We start from the raw sequence: 16,527 nt of genomic DNA, 5'->3' as shown, positions 1-16,527 counted from the left end.
TCTAGTCTTACACTGCTAAATTACGGACGGCTAGTGCAGATAGCCCTCGTGTAGCTTTGCTCGAAATTCAATAAACAAACAATATCCCCACAGTTTAGTTTACACACTCAGTATACTACATTTCCTAACAACATCCAATTGCATCTTCACTCTGTACCTAAATATAAACAGCTTTTCGAATAGTGTTTTGAATTGTAACATAATATAACTAGAAATATGTACTTTAAACATTCTTTGTTTGGAAAGTGAATTTCGTCTCGAAGTGATCCAACGTACTCGTATATGACTCGTTTTCTTTTTCTTTTCTTAGTGATGTTTGAGAACACACGAAGCCAACTGTCAATAAAGTTTAATGGAAATGACGTCACGCTAATCGATGCCATGGTACCTGGTTGAACATATTAAGGAAATGACGTCACACTATTAGATGCCAAGGTATTGAATATGAACGTATCAAGGAAATGACGTCAGATCAGTCGACATCACGGTATTGGGTAGAAAGAAATTTATAGCTGAAAATATGGTAAATGATGTGTGAAACTGGTGTGACCTGAAACAGAAGTTTTTTCTTAAGTCTTAGTGTGATGGCAGGGCAGGCATCCTGGTAGTCTTAGCGACTACCAGGATGTAAACCACCAATCAGCCTAGAGGCAGCTGCAGAGGGACTTGATCTCGCCACCCGGCTCGAGTCTTGTTCTCTATGATCGTCTTTGTCCTGTTTAGAATACAGAAGCTTTATTCGTGTTAATGTTATTGTAAGTATTGTGATAAACGGCCACTTAATTGTCACGCTGCAACAATGTAATTTTGTTACTGTTAACAATCGCGTCATACAGTTTGTAAAACGTTTCCAGAGTTATACATTTGTCAATTATCATCGCTGTTTTAACACTTGTTTTTAGTTCACAGGCTACTTAGTCTAAAGGGATCAAAATATTGCCAGGTTTGTGTGCGATGTTTAGCTGGGTTTAGTTAGGGTAAGGAAAAGTAGGCTGTTTGTTTGTAAGTGTACCATCTTTTCTTTTATGTATATCAAACTGTAGGACTTTTACATTTTGCTAGTAATCTATTACCAATGTGCGACAAGACTGATTTTATGCCATTAGTGATAAAACGGGTAAAAAGTTTCAGAAGTCACTTTCCAATAATACCAGTTTAAAATACACTTCTTTGTATTTGTCGTGGTTTGCTGGTCCGGTACCACGTGCGACTGAGAGTCATGTTAGAAACTTGTGTGATACAACAAAAGTTTGAAATAAAACTTCATCTAGCAGAATTGTAGCTGGAATTCTGTTATTAACTCCAAGACCGAGCGCTTCGAGTCACCTTTTGTTCTCTAGATGGGTAACGTTTGGAGAGTTACCCAGGAAGCTCACGCAGAGTGTAACTTCTCCCCTCTGTAACGTAGGATGTATGCTTTGACCTTGTTTTAGGTCAAGGTGAGGTGTTTACCTGGGAAGTTCACGTGCTGATTGACCTCTTCTTTCCTTTATGGCGTGTGTGTTTTGTCTTTTGCAAGAATTCAGTCTTAAGATAAGCTTCTACTGTCTTTATTTGTTCAGTTTACCAAGAACTTCTCAACTTTCATTTCAGTTGATTCATTTGGTACTTTCAACTTTAAATTTAGCGCCCTCATCGACATTTATTTGCGAAATAACGAACTCTATTTCTATACCATTTGGCTCTAAGAAAGACACTCATTTCAAAATTTTAACAACGACTTAGTATAGTTCTTACGGTCACCCGTTGTTTTCTAAAAAGGAAAATAAAATGAAGACATAATTTCACACAGAACTATCCCCACATTACCCCTTCAAATAACAATAATACTCGCTTCTCAAACAATTTGGTGGAAATGTATATTATCTTAGGAAGGTTTAGATATCACTAGCCAGAATAACTCTTGAATACCATTACATTTACTAAATTTATCTTTCATATTAATTATATTTTTCCAAATATATCAGCACCTAGCTTCTAAACCTATGGCCAACTTTGTACACGTTCAGGTCAGACGAGAGAACAAAAGACCCCCCTTTAAAACGTAGAAACAGAGCAACAAATAAAAAGTGGTATTTATTAGTAAAACAATGACAGCACGAAGACGAAACAAAACTGAAACTAAGTATCATGGAAGAAAAAAAAACATAATATCACAGAATCTTTGTCACTGCTAGGACTATTTATTGCAATGTTATTAATAACTATAGACCAGTCTTGAGTATTATCTTACATAATTAATTATCTAAGAACTTACCATTCGAGATTGTAATGCAAATATTAAAAATGTACATCGTAAAGTTTTTTTTTATTGGTTACCTAAATCGATGGGCCAGTTTTATGAGAAAACCGATACGGCTTGGGTAACTTTGTACTATAGAAATCCGCATTATAAGGTTTTGAAGACAACGTGACTTCTAGTGTAAAGAACTAGTAAAAGTCACCGAAATAGTAGGTACAAAGTTAAAACTAAACAGATGGCGCTATTACTCTATGAAGCATTCGTTAGGTCATATCTTAAGCACGGTGTTCTGTTTTAGCCTAACAAATTACATGTTTTAAGAAAAACGTGGCAACTATAAAGGTTTATCGGTACACTGGGTTTAGGCTATGACAAAATATGGCATTTAATTGTTTTAATTAGAATAAGAGAAAACAATAGGGCCGAGTTGTTTATTTTGTGAAGTGACGACAACAGAGGGCGTAGATTTAAGTATTGGAAGAGCTGTGCTCCAGTGAAGTTGAGATTAAACTTGATATTAATATGGTTGTAGGTTTATGAAATAGGCTTTCGAGCGATGTTTCTGAGACCGGTACATTGGGAAAACCTATAAAAAAGGACTAGATGGCTATCTGAACCCTTGTTATCCATTAAAATGTATCAATATTTTAATAACGTTTCCTGGTTAAACATAAACACATTTTCTGTTTCGAGATTACTTATGAAACAGCGATCCTGTTTTTATAAGCAAATAAAATATAAGTGAACTAAACTACTAACTTTACCTTAAGGCCCTCAGTTGAGCACGGGTCTCGAGGAACTACTTGGCTACTAAGGAGAGTCACGCTGCTGTTAAAATCCCACATGATTAATTTTATCTGTTCTTGTTGCTTTAACAGTACTTAAATACGCAGCCACTTAAATATGAATACGCCTTGTGGTTAGGACTATTGTTGGGTGTCGCGGAAAGTGCCCGAAACTTTGTTCGTTTAGTGAATTTCGCGCAAAGCTACTCGAAGTCCGTCTGCACTAGCCCTCCCTAACTTTGAATGGTAGTCTAGAGGGGAGACAGCTAGTCTACCCCCCACCAACTTGTGGGGTATTCTTTACCCGCGAATAGCGCCTCTCGCTAGTACAGCGGTAAATCTACGGATTTACATCGCTAAAATCAGGGGTTCGATTCCCCTCGGTGGGCTCAGCAGATAGCCCGATGTGGCTTTGCTATAAGAAAAACACACATCAGCGAATAGCGGTGAGATTGATCGTACATTATAACGTCCCTACAGTTAAAAGGGCGAACATATACGGTGACAAGTTACAATCCTAGCGGTGACAGTGTGGTGAAAGGTTGTTTGTGGTGGTACTTATTTTGAACGTGGTGTGGAGACAAAAGCTGGTATTTATTGCGATCGTGGTATACGTGTATTCCAGGCCTACACTGCTTAATATCCTTTACATATAATCAACCTTATTACATTTCTATACGAAGCGTCTATCTCTGTAAGACTTTTTTTATAGACACGATTTCGTCAAATCTTCTGATTTTTGATGGTGGGTATATGTATTTTACGTTTCCATACACGCCTCCAAGTATCTCATAATTAACTTAATTATTCATAGATTGAAGATAAAATTCTTCACGTTATTATTTACCATACCTATTTACAACGAGTGAAACTATGACGTTTTCAGACGTATCATAAACACATAGTTTCAAATGAGGTCCCCATAGTATTAGTTTGGTGAACCATTTTCGTTGCTAGGTTTGAATATGTCTGTCGCGAATCTTGTGATTTGTAATACGTTAAATGAAGAGAGACTACGTCTTTTTGTTTTGTTTTTTACACAACGACTTCGTTTTATGACTTTTCGCTGGTTTTTAATAGACGAACGTTGATTATGTAACAAAATCAGCCTTGCTTTATTCGCATGTGAATATTTTAAACAACTCTCGACATGCGGAAAAAAATGTAAGTGAATATAAATATGTGTGTGTCAGTCATTCTAATGATTCGATATATATATATATATGTTTTGTTTTGTTTCCTTGCAGTGTGTTTTATCTTTTCAACATAAAACTTTGTCAGAAGTCTCGACCTTATGAAATACTGGATCATAAAATCAAAATTGTTAAAATGAATCAATAATCAAAACATTGCTCGTCACAATAGAACAGATATGTAGCCTTAAACAATAGACAAGTTATAAAGAAACTTAGCAACTGAACACTTGTAACTTCAAACACCTGTAGACAAACACCATTATGAAAACTGTTTAGACAAACAATTTCCAACAAAAGCGCTAAGGTTGCCAGCGTCAGTCACCTCGCTGTGCCTCTCTGATAGAGACCTAATATTATTAGAAGGTTTTTCATGGCTTAGCAAGATAAAACAATATTACCAACAAATATATTTCAATGAAAACATTGTTGGAGATAACTGGAGCACTATGATATCTGTGTGGGCCCTCAGAAAACATGAGGATAACCATGGGCCCTCGGAAGCACAAAGTTGTAGGTGCGTTATAATGGTGACGTTAAATCTCACCATTCAGTAGGAATAAACCAGGAGCTGGTGGTGAGAGTTGTTGGCAAGTTGCCTTTTCTGTGGTCTATCAGTTCGAAATCAGGTACAGATAGACCAACCCAAATAAACCTTGAATTAATTATTAATATTTATGACACTCTTAAATATATTACACGATATAGTTTCATTGTTAATTTACTACTGATAAAAAAAAGTCTGTTGTGGTTCATAGGAGTAGGCATAGGAATTTAAGTTTGACTGATACTGGGGAGGGAGGCACCACCCACAAATACCCATAAATAAACCACATCAAGACACACACATAGAAAATATGCATAGAAATAATCAGCGTTACATCAACAAAATTACATCTGATTTTTTTTTTTTTTTTTTTAAGGGAGGGTTCTGCTTGCCTCTGTTTTACTGTACCTCCCGGGAATTTCAAGATTCCTGCTGTAAGGAAAACTTGAGCACGTTCAGTATGGGCAGAAAATAGACGTACATAGCTTGTTTCTCAAAGTGTCGTCAACGGCGTAATCTGTACAAAGAACGAACTAGCTTACTTAGCTGTATGCTGGAATAGCGTTAACTTCGTGTATGACGATACGAGTTGAGTCCAAACTGTAAACCTTGATTTTAAACGTCAGTATCAAAAACCAATGTGAAAGCTGGATCACTCCCTCATATGTAAAATATTACAAATTAAGATTCATTACTTAGTGGTATTGTTATACGAATCAAACATCCGCCGCTAGTACAGCGGTATGTCTCCGGATTTACAACGCTAAAATCAGGGGTTCTATTCCCTTCCGTAGACTGAGTAGATAACCCTTTGTGGCTTTGCTATACGAGAAAAACACACACACACGATTCAAATTTTAATCAAAATTATTTTATTTATTTATTTTTTTATGGAAATTGAGAAAAAGTTGATAAACCAAACCGCATTGTTGTTTGGTTACAATAAAACATTATTGAATGAGTAGCAATTTGAAAGACGTGGGGGTATATATAAAAACATGAATTATAAAAAATATAATTAAATAAAAATAATATTAATATAAAATGAAAACCCAAACTAGAGGGCATGGCCATTCGCGGGAAATATTATGGCAAGGTGACAAAATTATATCAAAGCTACAATCATAGAAATACATTTTTAATGCTAGTTTACACTTCGGTTAGATAATTCATGGGGCAAGAGGGCACTTGCCCCCTCCCACCTTGCGGACGCCCATGCTAGAGGGTACAAAAGGAGTGAAAATGTAATTGGGCTGTATGACACTTTGCTGAGACCAGTGTGTGTATGTGAAGAACTGAAGTTGGCAGAATGAAAATATAGCAACATATCGAGCTCGGCCAGTTAGTTTCAGCCACTGTTAGGGCCATATTATCAGGTGAAACTGTGAGCACTGTACTACTGCTAATTAATATTTATCTTTGTTATACAGCCTTATTTGTTGATATATGTGTGTAAGTGGGCGTGACAACATTTCATATTCGTATTGTCCGTATATTAGGTGGTGAACTCTTGCGAAGACATATCAGTGATGTCATGTAATTGTAAACAATTACCTTTTCATAAGTAAAGTTGCACCAGTTCTGACGTTTCTTATGAACACACTAAATGTGTTAAACGGTACAGCACTGTCATACAGTTTAAATTCGCTACAAGAATACAACGTGCCTAAGTGTTGAACTGTGTTGTTACTGCTACCGTTGCGAAAGATAGCACAGACATTTCGGATCTTCGCATTGTGTAAATTTTTAAGCGTGAATATTTGAAATCAAAATGAATGTGCACGTGTACACACGTGTACAAATTTATAATACAATGAAGTAGGTGGTGTTATCTCTATATCAAGCAAATAAATGAAATTTAATACGTGTTAAGCTAGTTAGAACAATGGTTGTTATTCTGTATTGTAAATACGGGACCATGTAGCTGAGAGGATTTACCTATAACCTGTATATTTCTGTGGTTCGTAATGTGTTGATTTGAAATAAATGTATCGCTTCTACTGGATTAATAAAATTCACTCGTCTCCAGCACACTAATGAAATGTCTATAATGTTATTTATTTTATTTTAAAACAGAAGAACACTGAGGCATAATAATTAAAGTTTATCACTAAGAAATCTGGGGTTCGATTCTCCGCTGTGGAAAGTGCAGATAGCCCAATGTGGATTTGCTCTAAAATCAAACAAACAGTAATTTTAAACAAACGCCAGATTCGTAACTACGATTTAATTTATCAGTAAAATCATCATGTGTTTTCATTATTTTTTTGGGGTTCGTCCAAGCAAAGACGACGCTCATAAACCTATCAATGTAATTGATAACATGATGTAACACAAATTTTGTTCCTGGATAGTATGTGTTATTTCTTAATTGCTTATGCTATAAAAGTACAGAAAATGGCTATTATTCCCTTCAAACTTTGCTTTTGTGACTTGGATAATGAAATTTAGAAATTAACCTGTTTTCTATGTAAAAACGGGCAAATTTGCACATTTTCATTTACATAAGGTCTGAATAAAACAACATATGAATCAAGATTTACATGTACTTATACTAAAGTTATACAAAAATGTTTAGAAGTTAGTAGTTTTTCGAGATTTCCAACTGTAATGTAAATCACTTTCACGCATCAGCCCCCAAATATAGTGTCCCATCATATTTTCGTTATACGTTCACAGGTTAGAAAAGCAAAGTTTGAAGAGAAAAATAGGACTTTTCCATTTACTCTAGGCATAAGCAATTAGGAAATAACACTTTCTGTCCAGGAACATGAAAAAGTAAAAATTTTGTTACATAGTGTAATTTAATACATAAGAGTGGAGTAATGACTCATGAACCTCGTATTAAATATTGTTAAATATATACTTTATTACAATAAATTCATGATAACTTCATTGTGTTGAAAACACCTAATTATCGACACATCGCTGAATAACGTTTTTTTCGTAAACAACTGTTTTTAATTTAAGGTAAACAATATAAACATTAAATTTGGGAGTGCGCTCACGGCATATAACAATAATAAAAAACTTTCTAACGGCGTTAAAAGAAATTGTTAAAAATGTTTTTTGTTTAGCATATAGGAATTATAGGAAATGCATTTCTGATGTGGCATATATACCATGCTCTGCTCTCAAATATTGTGTTTCTTTCAGTAGTCAATTGAAGAATGACCACGTTATATGGCTAAATATAGATCGAACTAAAAATTACATTAATGCACTTATGTTATGTTAATTAGAAGCTCGTGAGGTGGAAATATAAGAAAGAAAACTTACAAAATACAAATTGATGTTTTGTCACATATAGAAGTAACAAAATTCAACCAAAGCTTAAATTCTGCTCAGCTGCGCTGGACAATAGGAGAAGAGCGTAGAAAACTGTAGCAAGTTAAAATTAAAGCGATAATCTTAAATTTTTAGCTTATAACTTCATTGTATAAATGAGAATATGTCGAAAGACAAATGCACATTGAAACATACATCAGGGTGTCTCTAAAGCCACATTGAAACATACATCAGGGTGTCTCTAAAGCCACGTTGAATCATACATCAGAGCGGCCATATTAAATGAAACATGTGCAATGGTATTTCTAAAGCCACATTGAAACATACATCAAGGTGTTTCTAAAGCCACATTGAAACATACATCAAGGTGTTTCTAAAGCCACATCGAAACATATAGTAGGGCGTTTCTAAAGTCACATTGAAACATACATCACGGTGTTTCTAAAGTCACATTGAAACATACATCAAGGTGTCTCTAAAGTCACATTGAAACATACATCAGGGTGTTTCTAAAGTCACATTGAAACATACATCAAGGTGTTTCTAAAGCCACATTGAAACATACATCAAGGTGTTTCTAAAGCCACATTGAAACATACATCAAGGTGTCTCTAAAGTCACATTGAAACATACATCAAGGTGTTTCTAATGCCACATTGAAACATACATCAAGGTGTTTCTAAAGTCACATTGAAACATACATCAAGGTGTTTCTAATGCCACATTGAAACATACATCAAGGTGTTTCTAAAGTCACATTGAAACATACATCTAGGTGTTTCTAAAGCCACATTGAAACATACATCAAGGTGTTTCTAAAGCCACATTGAAACATACATCACGGTGTTTCTAAAGTCACATTGAAACATACATCAAGGTGTCTCTAAAGTCACATTGAAACATACATCAAGGTGTTTCTAAAATCACATTGAAACATACATCAAGGTGTTTCTAATGCCACATTGAAACATACATCAAGGTGTTTCTAAAGTCACATTGAAACATACATCACGGTGTCTCTAAAGTCACATTGAAACATACATCAAGGTGTCTCTAAAGTCACATTGAAACATACATCAAGGTGTTTCTAAAGTCACATTGAAACATACATCAAGGTGTTTCTAATGCCACATTGAAACATACATCAAGGTGTTTCTAAAGTCACATTGAAACATACATCAAGGTGTTTCTAATGCCACATTGAAACATACATCAAGGTGTTTCTAATGCCACATTGAAACATACATCAAGGTGTTTCTAAAGTCACATTGAAACATACATCAAGGTGTTTCTAAAGCCACATTGAAACATACATCAAGGTGTTTCTAAAGCCACATTGAAACATACATCACGGTGTTTCTAAAGTCACATTGAAACATACATCAAGGTGTCTCTATCAAGAAACATACATCTCTAAAGTCACATTGAAACATACATCAAGGTGTTTCTAAAGTCACATTGAAACATACATCAAGGTCAAAGTCGGTGTTTCTAAAGTCACATTGAAACATACATCAAGGTGTTTCTAAAGTCACATTGAAACATACATCAAGGTGTTTCTAATGCCACATTGAAACATACATCAAGGTGTTTCTAAAGTCACATTGAAACATACATCAAGGTGTTTCTAAAGCCACATTGAAACATACATCAAGGTGTTTCTAAAGCCACATTCAAACATACATCAAGGTGTTTCTAAAGCCACATTGAAACATACATCACGGTGTTTCTAAAGTCACATTGAAACATACATCAAGGTGTTTCTAAAGCCACATTGAAACATACATCAAGGTGTTTCTAAAGCCACATTGAAACATACATCAAGGTGTTTCTAAAGCCACATTGAAACATACATCAAGGTGTCTCTAAAGCCACATTGAATCATACATCAAGGTGTCTCTAAAGCCACATTGAAAGATACATCAAGGTGTCTCTAAAGCCACATTGAAACATACATCAGGGTGTTTCTAAAGCCACATTGAAACATACATGAGGACGTTTCTAAATTGAATTTACAAACACAACGCTCTTAGAATATTCCCATTTTTTCACCATTAATTACAAAAATTGTTTGTCATATTTGTTTATTTCGCTAATTTCAAAACGTGTACTGTAACTTTCAACGTATTAAACTCATACTTTAATAAATGTAATAAGATATCAGAAAAATTATGTACATGATCAAATACATGACCAGTAAAACAATAGTCTGATGGATTACACGAACAAAGACATGACCAGTGTAGCAATAATCTGATGGATTACATGAACAAAAATGGTCAATGTAACAATAGTCTGATGGATTACACAAACAAAGACATGACAGTGTAACAATAGTCTGATGGATTACACGAACAAAGACATGACCAGTGTAGCAATAATCTGATGGATTACATGAACAAAAATGGTCAATGTAACAATAGTCTGATGGATTACACAAACAAAGACATGACAGTGTAACAATAGTCTGATGGATTACATGAACAAAGACATGACCAGTGTAACAATAGTCTGATGAATTACATAATAAAAGACATGACCAGTGTAACAATAGTCTGATGGATTACATGAACAAAAATGGTCAATGTAACAATAGTCTGATGGATTACACAAACAAAGACATGACCAGTGTAACAATAGTCTGATGGATTACATAATAAAAGACATGACCAGTGTAGCAATAATCTGATGGATTACATGAACAAAAATGGTCAATGTAACAATAGTCTGATGGATTACACAAACAAAGACATGACCAGTGTAACAATAGTCTGATGGATTAATATTCATGTATTATTCTTATTTTAATAGCATCACACACACATAAAGAACTGGTGTATTAAAGCACTGCCAGTAAATGTCCAATCAGGAAAGTCTGTGCACAGCTTTAAACTTCCTTTACCGAACCAGATGTAAGAAAATAAAAAAACAATAAATGAGATTCTACTAATTTAATGATCACGTCAAAGAAAATGTCAGTAAGTGATTTTATTTTCCTCGATAAATTACACATCGGCTTTAATTTATGCAACACTACACGACTGATCAAAACCTTGGTTCAACAGGAGATATATATTTAAAGAAACTCGATTATTTACAAAAAAATTCATGCTAAAGATAAATAAAAAACCAACAACAACAAAGAAACACATTTTATGTACAATACACTATAAACTTATATATATATATATATATATATAATTTTTTTACAAGACTACAATTACACGAATATAACTTTTGTAAGTAGATAAGTTTATTCACCGGGAACGATCACTCAACAAATACGAGTCAAAGGATTCGTCTCTTTTCAAGTTACATCTGCGAAGCATGCGTTACCTGGCAACGAAATAGACACAACGTGTACATTGGGCGTATCGCTTCCACTCTCCCAGAGACAAAAGAAAGTAACAGCGAATAAAAGACTTGTCAGAATTGGTTTTATTTGACAGAGATCACAAAAAGGTGCTTGGAAAATATGTAGTTCTGTGTGGTAAAATAGGTTAACACCTGTGTTATGGTAATTCTGAGCTCTTCAGTTGCAGTTTACCACAGCTTGTGGTGCTTTATTTTTGACGCAGTTTCCCTGACAAAGAAATGTCAGTCAGCCATTTAAACATGTTAGCAAAAATGCAACCCCTCGCTAATACAGCGATAAGTCTACGGGATTTACAACGCTATAATCAGGGGTTCGATTCCTCTCGGTGGGCTCTGCAGATAGCCCGATGTGGCTTTGCTATAAGAAAAACACAAACACACGCAAAAGTGCAGTAGTAGGTAGAATCAATTGAAAACTAACCGAAACCAGCTAAACTGTTGTCCATTTCTGGTGAAAACTTCAAAACTATGTAAAGAGTGACATCTAAGGTGGAAATAAAGTTAAACAGCAAAATGTGTTGAATTTAAAACCTTTGTCAATACTTTTACATATGCAATGACGTAAGTACGTGTGCGCTCGTGCTTTATACATACCGAATGCCTTACCCAAATCGAATACTCCTGTACAGTGAATGTAGTTTGTGTTAAGTTCCACTCACCTAATTACGCGGGTTACATTTAGAGGAAAGCATCAGTTTAGTGAGCAGAAGGCATATCGTTTTAATACTGGTTGGTCAAACCTGACATTTCCTTTCAAAAACTAAAAAACAAGCGAACAGAAACGTGCAGAAGTTACTTTTCGTAAAATATGATAAAAAAATTATAAATATAAAAGTATGTCATATCGCTGATATAGTGATTTAAAGCAGAATCATAATATTTTATATTAAACGGTGTTTCGTTCCAGAGCAAAGCTGCACAGCAGACTACCTACTTTTGCCAAACGCAAAAATAAAACTCTTAACATTGGAGTTGCTTGATTGTAAGTAAGCACAATGGGCTATCTGAGCTCTACGTGATCCTGTTTCAACAACTCAATACAACAACCGTAAAACTGTCACCGTAATTAATACGTATTGTCTGTGTTCTGAATTTACTTTTTAAACTTAAAGGCTGAAACAGAGTAATTTTAAGATTGCGTAGTGGCATTAGGAATACGTTTGACTGACGTAATAAGCTACATTATCGCCAACACCTCCACATTAGATGGAAACTTTAATGATATTTAAACTGTTATCTTATAAAACTTATGTTTCCCCTCCTCCACAGTTCAACAGAGACAGGCTCTGATACACTTTTTGTGATTTTTGGAAATTAAACACTGCATATTATAGTACGAACTTATCTAACTTTAACATGACGTTGCTTACAACTAGTGTGTTTTCTTTCCTAATTAGTTACATATCTTCCTTAGTATGGGAAAGTGTACTCTATTTTTTAAGCGTCATACTTTGAAACAAACCTTGCATGCAAAACGAGTTGTAATAAATCCATAGTTTAAACACCTGCATTATATTAACTAATTCCTTCTGCCTGTCTTTCTGTTTGACGTTAAGCACAAAACTACAAGTAGGCGGCGTATGCTCTGCCCACCATGACTATCGAAACCTGAATTTTGGCGATATAAGCCTTCAAACTTACTGTTGAGTCATTAGGCGTCTGTATAATTTGATTTGCTGACGTATTTGTCAAAATATTTCTAAAAAGTATATCGAGAAAAAAAAGCTTAATGCTTAATTAATTCACAAACATTATCGTGAAGACAGTATGACCGAGGACTGTGTCAGTCCTTGTTTACATTTCAAGAAAAAAATTCAAATTAGGTTTTATAGTTCACATGAATTACGTATTTGTCATAAGATATTGGTATTAGGCCTAGTACATTTTTAAGCACTACATTCTTTATCCAGTTCGTTGAATATTTTCAAAAATTAGAAGGTATAATAATAATATTAGAATCACACCATATTTGTCATATCCATTACCGATGAAGCGTTTCGCTCAATCCATGGCTTGTCAGGTCATCGGGTACACTACAAATACAGTCGTGGTTAGAACATCATTTATATAATCCATATGATACAACAACCGCCAAATGACACGTCCCGTGGTGCAATAGGGCACTAGTATTAGGCCTATTACCTTTTTAAACTCTGTATTTTTTATCTAGTTCTTCAGGGATTTCAAGAACTAAAAAACGTATATTTTGATATTGTTAATGCTTCACAATAGAAAGTATTTGACAAATCTTTCGCTCCTTTATTGCACATTGTAACACACAGGTAAGAAATCTGCCTTTGTTGTCTCATAAAAATGTTTAAATTCTTTAGTTAAGTACTCTTACCTCCAGCTAACAATTTAAATAAAACATGGAATTATTTTTGTTGGTTTCTCCTCCATTAACTGACCAAAATATAGTTCACAAAACATATATTTTTGTATGCAATATGAACTTATTTAAGAAAGAAATGTTTTTCTCCCGCGTGTTTCCATAATACATTGAACAAAGGGTCAACATTCTGCTGTAAGAAAATCTATTATTCTGTATCGTTTAACTGTGAAAAGTAAAACGATTTAACTTAACTACGTTAATATGACGTCAGAGAAAAATACACATAGTTGCCGTAAGATGGCTCTAGTTTGGGCAAATTGGTGGTGTTAAAGATAATAAAAGATCTTCGAGATTAGGCCTTTCGCAGAAAAGACAGCAAAATAAGAAGCACCTTCGAACGGTTCATCTCAAACAATAATTACAAGTTTGTTTTTCTTCACCACGATCAGTTTTTTCTTCAAATGATGCTATTGCTGGTGGCGGAAATACAAGCAGAAGTAGGATTGGAATAAAACAAAACCAAAACCTATACGGACACGATCACACAGACGTGACAGTGAGAATTGGTATATTTCTGGGAGAACGAGAATGGCTTCTGGATTCTAGTAACTTAGTGGATGGAGAAGGATTACACTGGAGATTATTGGATGTAGTAAAGTTTCGCCTCGGTTTCAAGCGTATCGACCACGTCCAAAAATTCTACAGTATAGAAATATTTCGTTAAAGAAGGAAGGTGTTTGACAATATTTATAACAACGTACGGGACATTAAAAATACACTTATGATATATATTTCAACTTTACCCCCACAAGAGAAAAAAAAATTGAATAAATTAAACTTAAAAACGTGAAAATACCTGAATGTTCTGGTAACATTATAACTAAAGTACAATGATAATTATATTTATTTTTGGGGCCCGGCATGGCCAAGCGTGTTAAAGCGTTCGACTCCTAATCCGAGGGTCGCGGGTTCGAATCCCCGTCGCACTAAACATGCTCGCCCTTTCAGCCGTGGGGGCGTTATAATGTTATGGTCAATCCCACTATTCGTTGGTAAAAGAGTAGCTCAAGAGTTGGCGGTGGGTGGTGATTACTAGCTGCCTTCCCTCTAGTCTTACACTGCCAAATTTAATAATTAGTTTGTACTACACCAGTAATTTAATTATTTTTTTCAGAGAAAGCGTTACTGCTTTCTATAGAATAATCGTTTGTGATATCGATATAGGTGAGAGAAATTACTATTATAGTTTTAAAAAAACTTTTCCTTCCTGACTTTTATCGCTAAAGATCAAATTATTTTATTTGCCAAATAAGGGATTTCCAGGATGTTGCCATATTAACCAGGTGACTACCCTAAGAATCATGTTTGTGAATAATTCACGGATAAACCTTAAGCACTTTTTTTTTAAATCCATCATTTCAAACTTCGAATGGCGTTCATAGTTAAGCCTAACTCTAGATTTGTTCATTAAATATAAGTAATGTTCCAAGCCATACGTGGTTTGAATAATAAATTCTAATTAAATTACCTTTTCATACTAAAATCACATATTCTGTGTATCATGCACACCGGATCTAATTGTTAATAAGAGTTCATGAGTGACAGAAAAGAAGAGTGAATAATAACACGCCAACTACGTCGTATCTATTATATCAAGTATTAATGTTCCCCGAACGCGTTCAGCGTGAGTTTCGTTTCAGAATTTTCGCTCAAACTTACGCCACGAGTACCTGTGTATAGTCGTCCTTATATTTGGACTGATAGATTAGAGGGAAGTCAGCCAGACAACAGCACCGCTGCCGTCTTTTGGTTCAAATCTTTGTATCTTGACGGCAAGAATGCAGGGCACACTTTTATACCACAGGGATTCGCTAACTACGAGGCCATGCCCGACCCGTGCAACTGGTGTGATTTTGATCTTTAAATCAGTTGTCCGCTGTTAGAATTACAGAGACGACTTGTAAGTATTCTGCGGTATTAGTCTGTTCTTTGAGACAATCCATATTGTTGAACTCTACAGTGAAAAACCCGCATATCAGTAATGAGATGATGACACGTATTGAAACGTGAATGAAAGTATTCATGTTTACTGCAAAAATTCTGTTGTTTAAAGTTTAAACGACACAAATGTGTCTCTTCTTAACTAACACTTCGGATGTTTTTCTTAAACAGGAGTGATGTTCCCAAATTTTAATACCGGCCTATCTGACTAGAACGAGTGCCCCAAGAAAAACGAACATGAATCTTGGAGCGTAACGCATTCTAGAGCACATGGCAAACTAGTAAGTCCAAAAAAATTATGGTTATGCACCTATAATGATTACACCCAATGGGTGCACGTGTCTATTTGCTTCTAGCATCTAAAGTACGGAATGTGTTAGAAAGTTTAATATTTTATAGTATCAGTTGAAAACTTGCTCGTGAAACTGACAAGGCTATCGAATAAACAATAATTATTACGACTAAACTCCGTCCTCTATGATCTTACAAGCTAGTCGTAAAGGAAGTGTAACTTATTATTTCTAACAAAACAAATCTTATCAGGTTTAATACCACTAAAGTCCCTTTCTCTCTATATGTTAGTAAAGGAAAGTGGAGATAGTAAAGGAAAGTGGAAAGCAGAATTAGTTACCTATAAAAAACACGGCGACAGAGTTCCACCTTCCTCTAGGTTACACTGAGCTGTCATGAAGATGAAAGACAGAAGCGTTAGTTAAAAATCAATCACAAATAAGAGATTAATGCGTTAGTTAAAAATCAATCAC

At 34.9% G+C, this 16,527-nt stretch overlaps 2 protein-coding genes across 7 annotated transcripts in view; one reads left to right on the top strand and one right to left on the bottom strand.

Moving 5' to 3' along the window:
* Positions 1-6,793, top strand: part of LOC143227830 (uncharacterized) — a 39,789-nt gene extending 32,996 nt beyond the window's left edge. Inside the window, exon 10 of the mRNA XM_076459107.1 lies at positions 311-6,793. Within this exon, the coding sequence (XP_076315222.1) occupies positions 311-320 (10 nt within the window). The 3' untranslated portion in view covers positions 321-6,793. The remainder of the gene's footprint in view (positions 1-310) is intronic.
* Positions 6,794-11,030: 4,237 nt separating this feature from the next.
* LOC143227829 (kazrin-like) overlaps positions 11,031-16,527 on the bottom strand; it is a 90,787-nt gene continuing 85,290 nt past the window's right edge. For 5 of the 6 annotated variants that reach the window (XM_076459103.1, XM_076459100.1, XM_076459106.1 and 2 more), the window contains one exon: positions 11,031-14,461. In XM_076459103.1, coding sequence (XP_076315218.1) covers positions 14,303-14,461 — 159 coding nt within the window. In that variant the 3' untranslated portion in view covers positions 11,031-14,302. Of the gene's footprint in view, positions 14,462-16,394; positions 16,445-16,527 lie in introns of all 6 variants that reach the window. The other variant, XM_076459101.1, reaches the window with a different exon arrangement.

The sequence above is a fragment of the Tachypleus tridentatus genome, chromosome 10, assembly GCF_004210375.1.
Source record: "Tachypleus tridentatus isolate NWPU-2018 chromosome 10, ASM421037v1, whole genome shotgun sequence".
Lineage (NCBI taxonomy): Eukaryota > Metazoa > Arthropoda > Merostomata > Xiphosura > Limulidae > Tachypleus > Tachypleus tridentatus.
Note: the sequence above shows the minus strand (reverse complement) of the source record. Positions and strands in the feature narration are given on the sequence as shown.